This window comes from Seriola lalandi, unplaced genomic scaffold (genome assembly GCF_002814215.2).
Source record: "Seriola lalandi dorsalis isolate HSWRI2012SDOR001 ecotype SW California unplaced genomic scaffold, Sedor1 jcf7180002054554, whole genome shotgun sequence".
NCBI lineage: Eukaryota > Metazoa > Chordata > Actinopteri > Carangiformes > Carangidae > Seriola > Seriola lalandi.
The window spans coordinates 1,460,567-1,472,729 of record NW_019525107.1 but is presented as its reverse complement, the minus strand read 5'-3'; the positions used below and the strand labels follow the sequence as shown (position 1 = coordinate 1,472,729).

The following is a 12,163-nucleotide window of genomic DNA, read 5'->3' as shown; positions in this document are numbered from 1 at the left end:
TCCCTCTCTCCCTCCCTCTCTCTCCCTCTCTGTGCACAGGACTTCCCAGTGACTTTGCGAGATTGCATTTAGCCCCACAACAGAGTCCCAAGTTTCGTAGCGCACGGGCAGAAGAAGCGAGTCTGGATCCCCTTCGAGTCGATATTTTGCGTTCCCCTCCATTTAAAAAAAAACAACAAAACAAACTAAAACACACACACACTCAAACGCGCGCGAAAAAGGATCCTTTTTACCTGTTGATGAAGTCCCACCGGGTGTGGGACGCAGAGGAGCAGTCGGGTTTCTCCACACAGAAGAAAAGTCTAAAAGAGGTGCAGGCAACACACCGCTCCAGTGGCCAGGAGGAGTGAAGGACCTCGGGTTTTCCTTTTTCCCCAGCATTACAGCCTATGCTGGGTTGGTGGAAAATGGGCACTCCGACCACTAAGATCTGTGGACTTATCCTCTCCTTGATACTCACATGCCAGCTGGTCACTGTAAGTCAGCTCAAACTTTACTCTTTCTTTTTACACTCCTCTCTACTCTTTTTCTCTTCACTGAGGAATTCATGTTTCATTCACCAACAGAACTGACCTATAAAAACCTTTTTAAACCCCCCGGAGGTCAAGTCAAACTTACAAACCACTGCCTTTTATGTCCTATTAAAGGAAGAAGAAGAAAAAAAACAGGCATGTGTTGATGTTACTATTTATATTAAGTAAATAGTGTGGTCTGCTGGTGCAGGGCTGCTCGCTTGCAGGTGGGCTGTGGAGCAGATTCCAGTACACAGTCATATCGGCATGAACTGTAAAGATGCTGTTAAAATTAATATGACAAACTAGAATTTCCTGTTGAGTGAACCCAGGCTAAGTTTGTCCATAGAAACAAGCTATTCATAGTCTCCCTGGAGTCCTCATCTCCTAAACCTTCTCAAACTTTGTCAGGCTGCACTTTGGCATCGCCTTCACTGTCTGCCAGTTATAACGTGTGTGAGGCCAACTTTATTTTATGTCAGTGTGATCACAATAGATGAAAATGTGCATCTATTACCAGTACATTTAGATCTTTTCTTTGTCTTTCTTATTAATGAATTGGTCCTGGAAAACTTGGAATCCTTCAGAATAAAAGTTGGAGTTATTTTCACATAAGAAATGGGCTTGTAGGTTGTTTAAAAAAAGGAAGAAAAAAAAAACTTGAATCCATTTGTCTAGAGCCATTCTCCTCCATCCAGGGTCTACTACAACGGGAGCCAGTGCACAATTTTGGGAATGTCCTACTAAGTTGCATCCTCTGGTTTTCTTCATTCAGCTCTCACTATTGTGTAGTGCACTGAAGCGTTGCAACTAACACTTATTTTCATTGCGGATTATTTTCTAAATTATTCGCTAAATTCTTTAGTCTGTAAATTGTCCAAGAACAATTCATGGGGCCCAAGATTATGTCTATTAAATTATTCAATTTGTCCAAACAATAGCCCCAAAAACCCAAACATATTTTATTTAAAGGAAGAAAGAGCCGCAAATCCTCATATCTGAGAAGCTGGAACCAGAGAACGTTTGGCATTTGGCATGCCTGATAAATGACTGTAATCAGAAATCCCTTAATCAGAATTGTTGCAGATGACTTTTCTATTGATTGACTTATCAATTTATCAGTAAATTGTGTGACCAGCCCATGCACCTTTGGGTATTTAGTCAAGGGTAATTCATGATGTGCAACTCTTAAGTTTGATTTACTTTGCTATAATTGTGGTGTGAATCATATAGAGGATGACTGTGGCTCTGCTGCTGAGAATAGACCCCCCCCCATCCCTTCCACCCCTCCCCCCCACCCTCTAGAAATCCCGTCTGGTCGCTCACCTTTATGCCCTCCAATAAACAGAGCTGTCACGGTTGAGATATCTGTGACTCCTTTCTGTTGATTTGATCTGAAGCAAAGCGAAGCCTCTTTGAATGATGGGACATAGTTGAGGCGACCGACAGACACAAATGTTTCACCTGCTGGATATAGATTATATGAGCAGTGATATCCCTGACATTTGAAAATCTATAGTGTTAAAACTTTCATGACTTCAAGGTGTATTTTGAATCCGGCGGTGACATGCTATTGATCGCTGTGCCTTTTCCCATGGATGACAGGATCTATCACTTTGTGTCAGTGCACAAAGGTGAGAAAAGAACTTTTCATTACCTGCGTCTTCAAAAGCAAACGCAATGTTATTTGTCTTCAGTATCATCGATCCACAAAAAGCGATCCCGTCCCTGGAGGGCTATCATCATCTGTTGACGTTCTGACACTGGAACCGGTAATAGGAGATGGCCTCTACACTTTTACCACAGATTTGATTGACTACCAGGCCAACAATACCAACATAATTGAATTATGTGGAACCACAAGCATCTGTTTCTTGCATTATGACTTTGAACTGCAGCAGGCCGACTGCCTCTTGATTCAATTAAGCACGCGTACTGGTGTTACTACGGGCCTTCCTCTCTCCCCGCTGGAATGTCAGCATCATGCGCATAAACCTGGACAATCAAAGTCAATAAAAACTCTCGATGGGTAAGAGCTCTCCATCACAAATGAGTACCCATATCCTGCTGTGAACCACCAGCAGCAATAGTGTGAGAAATTATCCAGGTCAAGCAGTTGAAGAGCTTAATATTGAATCAGTAGAAACAGCTACTCCCAAATCCGCTCGTGACTAGTATTTTACGAGCGAAAATAGATTGATATGGTCAGTGGCGTTTGATTCTGGTCTAACTCAATCAAGTAAAAGTGAGGGGGGGCCACTTTGTTTTCTGGTGTGTGACATCAGACCAACGGTGAGCACTACTTGCTGACAGTTTTTGGGCACGGAGATCTCTCCCAGTATAGACTGTCACCAATGTCCCTTGACTTCATTGGGGGTTGGACTGTGGTTGGGGGAAGGGCGGCCTGGATTCCTATGACTATACAGTCTGCAGAGCTTGTGGCGTTGGCGTAAATTGCTCTCTGTCTCTGCCGTGTGTAACTCAGCCCCATCGTTCCTGTGCTAAACATTGTGCAGCAACAGTTTGATCTGATGATTTTGTTTAGTTTGCGCTGGGTAATGTATTGACTGGGCGAGGCGGTTGGTCTCTGAGTGGTGCTTTGGCGTGTCAGCTTCGGCTACCTGGTGTTTAATTTCCATTCAGACTCGATGGAGTTGCAAAGCACAGCAGTGCAAACACCAGCGTCACTCCACAGTTTGAACAGTAGGGAAGGTCTGCCCCCTCCAGACCCATTCACATAATTGCTTGAAGACTGGGTTCAGTAAACATTGCATTGTTGAATTATAGCCCCTGGGGGTGGGGGGTGGGAGGAGGCCATCCTGGGATGATGGGACAATGCTGAAGTGAAGTATTCCCCCCCCCCCCCAACGCATTGGCACATATGGAGTGCAGGCTGCTCTGGCTGGCATTTGTTGACTCTGCAGTGAGGTGTGACTTGGGCCGGTATAGAGGTCAGAGAGGTGAGGACTCTGAACCTGACTCTGTTTTTCAGTTCAGTGGTGTTTCTCATGATTTATTCACAGACCAAGATTAACTCCCCTACACAAGTTTCCCAATGTTTTCACAGCATTTACTCAGTTTTTTTTTTTTTTTTTTTAGCATTTCTACTGTACTACAATAATTCCATTGGATGCAGATGCTGAATAATTTCCTTTATAGTTGTGCTTTGCCCCCCTACAGAGAAGTGAGCGGCTTTCAATTCAACCTGTAGCTTGGTATGTGCCTGACTTAAAGGACCATTGCATAGTTTTACATCACTACTGTTAGAATATAATCAAATCAGACATTTTCTTGAAAGAACCATATTTTCCTCAACCATAGAGATCAGTGTGATTTCTGCGTTGTAATGCAAGTTAGGAATCTAGATTACAGAGAAGCATCAAGGCTTTACAGATGGATGGATGTCTGGGAAACACCCTCATAACCACACACACACACACACACACACACGCACACAAACTAACGTCTTCTCACAATGATGTATGCTGTGTAGCTTGGGGTAGCGTTGTCATGCCCAACGTTGCGTCCGTGTCGGCCAGAGGAGTCGACTCCAAACACAGCTGCGCCTCAGCTGGTGCTGCAGCAGCAGTAGAGACGCTGTGCATGTGCCGACATGAGCACACATTCTCTTGAGTACCGCCTATTGTAACTAGAGTCCCACTCTTTCCATTCGCACTTCTTCACACATTTACATTCCCCCTTACCTGAAGCGCTCCTCTGTGGATGGCTTTTGTTTCAAACCACAGCTTATCACACTCACAGTTATGTATCATCCTCAAATCAGTGCGAAGCTTCTGCCAGGTGAAGTGTCATTCTGTAATGAAATCCTCAAAGCTTTATGTGGGATAAAGTTTAAGTTTGAATGCGTTCGCAACCCCTCGGCCCCTCCTGTCTCAGTGAAACATATATCTCTCTTCATTCCTGGGTTATGGAGCTACAGGTGCAATAAAAACCCAACAGTGGTCATGGAGAGGTCACAGGATTTCCTGAGGACACAACAGTCTACACCATGAGCAATAAAAAACAGCTAATGGTCAGGGGCTTTTTGAGAGCAGCAAATCACACATGTCTGCTTTCTTTCCCCTTCAGTTTGGGAAAGGATTAATATGGCGCAAACTCACTTCCTTTATGTTTTTGTTAAACAAGTGACTAGCTTGTCTTCAACTTGATGTACTTTCATGCCAATGGTCACACTGCTCGTCCTGGAAATATTGAGCTTTAAATCTAACATGAGTCATTCAGCTTGATAAAAAAGAACAAAAGACTGTAATAGACTGGTACAGAGTCTGACTCATTCCCCCATCTTAATCAGTCTTCTGCAATCCTCTCACATTGTATTACCGGCCTTTTTTCCCAGGCTGTACCCAGGCTTGCTCTTATTAGAGATTCATTGAAATGCTAAGTTAACTGTATTGCACTTTCCCTTTGAAGGTGCTCTATAGCCGCCTGTGCCCTATTGAATCTGCCATTGTCTTTGCTAGTGGCACTGATGTGAAGTCACTTGGGTATTCTCCTTTTTTTCTCTCAAGGGAGCTGCTGCATTGTCTTGTATGGTCCCTCCCAACTCATACAACTACTCAAATGGGGGTTGCTGCCCTTTTCACCAAAGGCGTTTTTGTGTATTGTGAGCGGAAAAGATTTTTTTTTTTCCTTGGTACTTAAATTTGCTAAAGGAATGCTATCAGTCTTTTTTTTTTTCTCCATTGTCTTTTAAAACCAGATTTGACCCTGACATCCCGTGAAGTGTTTATGAAAAATCCCACCCTGGTGTCTTATCAGAGTTGATGATTTCTCACTCCCTGAACACAGATTAGTATAGTGCCCTGCCTCCACTTCCTTTTTACTGTACAAGTCTCTACCTGTTAAACAGAAAGCCTGCCATCTTTGCAAGACTTTATTGTAAACCTTAAGAAGATGCAAATTTGCCTAAGCTGCTTTTAAACCCAGTAGTGTTCACAGAGGGAGGTCGGAAAGTGGAATTTTGCAGGCTTCAGGGTGTAATGGCTCAGTGAAAATTAAATACAGGGAGAAAACAATAGGTAAATACAGGGCTTTTCTCCCCTTTATGTGCACTTTTATTTAATTCAGGAGCATGTTTTCTAGGCAGTCGTAAAGGTCTGCCGCTCTCTAGGAGCCTAATTACCCAATGACTTCACAAATTGTTTGTTTTGAACACCAAAGCTGATTTACCTTTTATTTAAAATGTTGAATTACAGCAAATCTGAAAAGTACAAAAAATCAGCCTGACAAAAAATCAACTCAATTCAATTATTGTTTATCTGAGATAATAACATAACTATATGCAGTTAAACGTATATCTTTGTATGATAAGGGGAAGTTATAATAACGGCTAAAGTTATTATCTGAAATAGCATTACATTTGCCAAAGCCGTCACTCTTGTTTTCAACTGACTCAATCAGAGGCACTCATACTACAACCTTTGACTGGTAAATCTGCCTCCATTATCATTTTAAATGTGCCATGCTTGAATGGGATAAACAGGACTTAGCTAAGAGTCAATTCAGGTATAAGATAACTTTTGACCAAGTACTGGTACTGACTTAACACATGGTATAGCAACAGGTAAACCTCAAATTGTCAGCCACTGTGTCAGGTTTATGGAAAAGCTCAGTTTTCATGTTTTTGGGCCTTTGCTGTGCCCCTCGCTGAGGCTGCAGAGGGCCTCAGGAGAGACAGGAGGAGAACTTCACCAGTCTGGTCTGTGTTATCATGTCAGCTGTCGTCCCACGAGACATAACAACTCCTTCTCTTGTTATACACACATCTGCACACACACATACGCACATGTACGCGCGTTTGCTTCTCAGAGGAATTTTTGGTGCCGTTTTTACCCTCCATCCTCTCCACTTTCTTCTCACCCTTGCTTGTAGCTTTTACTGTTGATGTCTCTGAATCCTTGCACATTGTAAACAAGTGGTAAACCAGTATTTATATCATAGCTGTCGAAGAGAACTCATTTCTACACGCCTGACCACCTATTGCTTCACTAGTGAATACATTTGCTCCATGATGAGATATCTTTAGAGCCTTCTTAAAGCGTATTGGTTTGTGGTTGAGAGGTTTGCCAGCAGCCCATTGTTTTGGCACAGTGGTTTGCAATGGTCTGATACTTTTTGTCCCTTGCTGAGTCGCCATCCTGTTGGGGAAATGAAACCTGGAATTATCTACAGGACAAGAGGACCCCACTTGCCCTGAAGCAAAGTTTATTCAGGCTTTCCTGTGCACAGTTCAGATGCCCTGCTCTATAAATGCTGAAAGACACAACCCAGTGTATTTGTTGTTTTTCCAAACCACATACCCATTTTTTTTTCAACTTAAATCTATTTTCTCTCTGAAGTGTGTTTATATTTGAAAATCCCCATAATCTTTACTCATATCGCAACAAGCAAGTCTTATTTAAACATCTCCCCCGGTTTTTATTTCTTTCTCAGTGAGATCGACTTCATTTTTAGTGTCTTTCAACTGGTCGCAGAGTGTAACTGCAAAGCTGCACAGAAGTTTTCACAAGTTTTTCATAACTTGGCAAGTAACACACTAGAACTAAAGATTGATGAATTCCCCTGGATCTAATTATGCAAAAGTATAAGCCCTTGATGTTTGTATTTTTCTCTCTCAGCTTGAATGTGATACTTGAATTTCCATCACAGTGTGTTTCAACCGAGTAGAGGTGCTTGGTTGGAAATATTTTTCCTTTGAAGATGCGTGTTCCATGCCATGAGCCAAACTGTGTTGTAATGGAAAAAGTATTTGATTGAAAAACACACATGCTAATTCACATACTGTATTTTTAATGAAAAGTAAACAGTACTCAATCCAGTCTGCTTGTTATAATAAATCAAATGATATAATACCTTATTTGTATATTAAGACATAGCATAAAGATGACCTGTTGCTACTATTGCAACTTGCTAAACCTTGCCTCCCGTAGACAGCACAGAGTTTACTATGACAATGGTGAAAGATTTAATACTTGAAATTCTTAGCAGTTTGTCAAACAGTGGGTCTGTAATGTCAGTCAAAGGCAGGCTTCTCATTTCTAGCTAGCGATTTTGCCATTTGAAATGAAAGTACGATACTGAAAAATGTCCAAACTATTATTTTTTTTCTATCGGCTACCCCTGTTTGGTTGCTATCCTATATACTCGTTCCTATTACTATTTTTACTTCAACATTAAAAGAAAAAAGGCTTTTAGTATGAGGACTAACCTGTGTTTTTTTTCAAATGCTTGCTGGGGTAATGGTAATGTAAAGTTAGCTGGTGGTTGCTGGAGTGTAAACCTCTCCAATCCCGAGAAAAATGAGGATAGAGCCGCTAATGTTAGCTTAAACCATAATAGCATCTAGGACTGAATTCCACACAATACTACACAGTGAATGGGCTAGTTTAAAAAAAACATAACCTTTAAACCCCATAAACTACTGTAGTTTGTTAATTATGTACTCCTTGGCCATGAAAGTAAGGCTGCGTTAAAATTAAGCTAGTTAGCCACACATGCTAATAATCGCAACACATGTTAGAGTTGACAGATGTTATTTAATCTCTTCCTTACAGTTTTGCTCTTGTGTCTTTTGTTTTAGAAAGGCTTAAAAAAGACACCACCTCCCAAACTCTATATACAAAGTATCACTTTTACTACAGCCCCATGTGCACTCCCTTGGTATGTGGACTAATCTTAAGCTTGACAGGCCTGCTACAATTGTTAAGCTATGAGTGGCCTGTGGCTACATGGGGAAGCTATTTCCTATACCACCACACAACCTTTGCATACAGTGTATATATATATATATATATATATATATATATATAATTATTATTTTATCTTTTTTCAAAACACTGGATGTGGCTTTCACCTGATATGGTCTCCATGACAGTTTTGCTACAAAGATATGCATGTTTTTAGTTAACCAGGATTGGAGGTGTAAGAGCTTCCCACTAGACAGTCACTTCTTTGTGAGAAATGGAAGTCAAGGTATTGATAAGAGTGGAATGTGGACCCTGTTTGTTTAGGAGTGTTTCCCTAGATTGAAATCACAGCTTCTTGCATCACCATTGAGCCTTCTGATCATTTTTCAAATACGCTTATCATTTTATTTATATAATGATAAAAAAAAAACATTATTCAGGTAGAGTACTGCTAACTAAATACAAAGAAACACAAAGACCCCTTAATCACCATGCTGACTAAAGTAGCTTAGCATCCATCATGTGCCCAGAAGCTTGACAGTATGTGAGACTACCCAGTACCTGGCAGGCCTGTTGAAACTGATGGCTGGCCTTGTAGCACAGTTGGTAAGGCAAAGGGAATTTCTGTGGTTGTAGACTAAAGTGGCTGTGTATAATTTTCTCTCCACCCAGACCATCTGTTGATTCCATGGGATGAGGAGTCATTTACATACTTAGTTTAAAGGCTTGTTTATGCACTTTTGAATGTTTCAGTGTACTGCTTGATCAGAGATAGCATAGAGACACCTACAGAGGAGGAAATCTATTGGATAAGATACTGTTTTAAAACCAACCTAGTTCATCACTCTGTATCTGTCACATTTCTTCTATAGAAATGTATTATTTCTGCGGAGGCATGAGTCAGCCTACCACCAACAGTGTCTTTACAACACCACATCACTCAACTGAATTATGGGAACAGCAGATGTTAAGGGTTGCAGATTATTTCTTCTTACATCAGTGCACAGCTGGTGTGATATGTGATTAAATGTGACAACAAGAAGTCAATTTCAGATTTCTTTTCTTCATCTCCTTTTTTTTTTTTTTTTTTTTTTTTACAACCATGTGAGATACATGTATTGGATGTGCTAATCTAAATTACAGATCCTGGTCGCCCTTGATGTTCTTTCCGTAGTCATCAGAGACAGTGAAGGCCTCACTTTTCTGTTCGTCTTCACGCAAGCAGAACCTCCAGCCAAGTCAGGCAATTATTGCTTTAAAAGGGGTAATTAAATGGTTCTTCCACTGAACTGTGTGATTTATGTGGACTGCGAGCACATAGAGAAGACTCTTTCAGCTGTGCCAGGATGAAGAGGCCCTGTCTTCCCCACCAGGCTCCACCTGCTGAGGCTCTATTATGACCCTGTCATGGGTACAAGGGGTGGAGATGGGGGCACATGGGGGCTAAAATTTGGCACAAACACCAGACTGCAGGGTGCAGTCAGATTCCCTGGCACAGACATCAGCCTTGCCTGTGGGCACATAGTTAACTTCTCTCTCGTCTGTTGTTTCATCAGGGCTTTCCCCATGCAGGAGTAATGGAAAACAAGATTTGAGGGAGATAATAGAAGAACAAGAACAGAGTTGTTTTTTGTGCCCATTTGTTTTGTAGAACAGGCCGGCCAGACGGGCAGAGATTAGGGTCTGATCAGCCCTGGGTGCTGCATCTCTTGAGGGCTAGTCAGCACTATTGCTGCAGCCCAGAGGTGGAGTTAGTCCTCCTGATGTCATATACCCGCCCAAACCACTGTAAAGTTCACTGTCCTGCTGCAGACCTGTTCTGTCCCTCCTCCTGTTTCTGGTAGCTGTTAAATGCCCCCTGTAAATACATTTCAAAAGAGAAAAACTTTATTTTACACTTTCCTTTGCACAGACATCCACAGAATCTTCATTGTAAAATATTTTTAGGGAGGTTGGCACTTAAAATCTGATTGGCACTTTCAAAGTGTGTTTGAAATACGAGCCGTTGCACACCCTTAGCATTGAAAAATAAACAAATAGCTGTTCATACCATTTAATCAAAAGACCAGTATAAATGATATTTCAAACATAAACATTTATTATATCATAAGGGATAGCACACATTGTCAGTCATGGCTTGTCCTGTCCTCATTCAGCCCCTTAGGCAGAAATATTTGGATTTGAGCTGAGGAATGTGTGTTTGCTGATGAGAATACTTTAAGGATCACCTGGAAAAAATGCAAGAAAAAGATTATTCATTATTTAATTTTGAAGGTTTTTTTTATTCATGTAAAAATGCTGTTATTTTATTGCTCATTATCCGAGACAGCAAACTTTTACTGTAAAGAACAGTTGGCACGGTGAGTGATGTAACCTCACAGGTGAAAGCTGAGTCTTAAATTATCCTAATTCTGCTCTTTTTTTCCGTGAAGGTCATGAACTGGCTTGTGCTGGCTTGTCCATTAGCACCGTGATAAATCACACACAGAGCAGACTGCAGTTAGTTTCACTGCCTCCTCTCGTATACCTAACGGGTTCACTTCGCTGATTAACCACCGGAGCTCGGTGTATTTTCACACGGACACACAGGGCCCCTTGCCTATAATTACCTCTTATTATAGTAGGAAATGGATCCCTCACATCTGCTTCCAATGAATGGGCAGGTTAGCCCTCCTGCTTTCTTAAATTATTGCATAAACTCCTGGCAAACAGATGTCTTTGTAGGTGTGAGCACACCTTCAAATTAAGGCCTGTTGTTGAATTATGAGGACAGGTGAAATTCGTCTGTCAACTGTTGAGAGGAAGATACTCCCAGACTTTGTTTATGGTTGTCAGATGTCTGCCCTTGGGTTTGTTGTGTAGTTGATACAAAGCCAAAGGCATCCTTCAAAGTTTCTGCAGGACTTAAAAGTAGAGTGTTAAAAAAGTGAATAATTTGGTAACCTCTGCAGCACGTGTTTAAAACCGCTCTCTCCAGAAAGGACGAAATCACAAATAAATCCTTTAGGTACGAGGTAAATTAGTGCAGCGTCCATGTGGTCCTCATTACAATTGTAGACCCCCCATGTATAGTCAGAAACATTGGGTTGCAATAGGGATGCAGACCATGCAGAAGGTGGTGTTTGGGGCCTTAAATAATGACCATTTTTATACTTTGCTATGCTCCATGATAATGCTTTGCAATATAACGAGTCAGGAATGTTTCTCTCATGTATAATAAACCATTCAAGAGCAGAATATTACATTACATTTTCTGATTTAGCAGACACTTTATCCAAAGCCACTTGCAAGTGAGGGACAACACTAAAGCTTCAGTACATAAGGAGACTTTGTAAGTACTAAATACTACATCTATTTATTAAGTGCAAGGAGATCAGGTAAAGAATTGCGCGGAAAGTGCTAGTTAGGCATGTTAGGGTATTATAGGTGTTAGGGGAGGAGGTGCTCTCGGAAGAGTCGAGTGTCCAAGAGATTCTTGAAGATAGAGAGGGACGCCCCTGCTCTAATAGCATTTGGTAGCTTGTTCCACCATCAGGGAACCACAGATGAGAACAGTCTGGACTTGTGTGCACTGATGGCAACGCCAGAAGACATTCCTTGGAGAAACGCAGTGGCCGAGAAGTGCTGAAACATACCAAATGTGTTAACAGTAAAATTGATGGAATAAGAGCTCCTGTTCAGCTGGCCCACCTTTATTTTTTTATTTTTTTAGGTTAACTGCTGACTTTTATATCCTGCTCCTGGCTAATTGTAATGGGAGCTTTTTACAAAGCACAGGATCAGGATCGTTAAAAAGCCTCTGCTTATAAGGTAAATGTCTGCAGTGAATGGCCTCAGTAATGGTTTGTGGTTCCAATTAGCTACCCAATGGTGGGATTATTACTCATTAGTTCAGACAAAAGAATATTATGGGGTATTTCCATTTCAGCCACTTTGAGAAAATTA

General features: G+C 41.4%; 1 protein-coding gene across 1 annotated transcript in view; it reads left to right on the top strand.

The window, feature by feature from the left end:
- Positions 1 to 24: 24 nt before the first annotated feature.
- hspg2 (heparan sulfate proteoglycan 2) overlaps positions 25 to 12,163 on the top strand; it is a 93,896-nt gene continuing 81,757 nt past the window's right edge. The window contains exon 1 of the mRNA XM_087176427.1: positions 25 to 476. Coding sequence (XP_087032553.1) covers positions 390 to 476 — 87 coding nt within the window. The 5' untranslated portion in view covers positions 25 to 389. The remainder of the gene's footprint in view (positions 477 to 12,163) is intronic.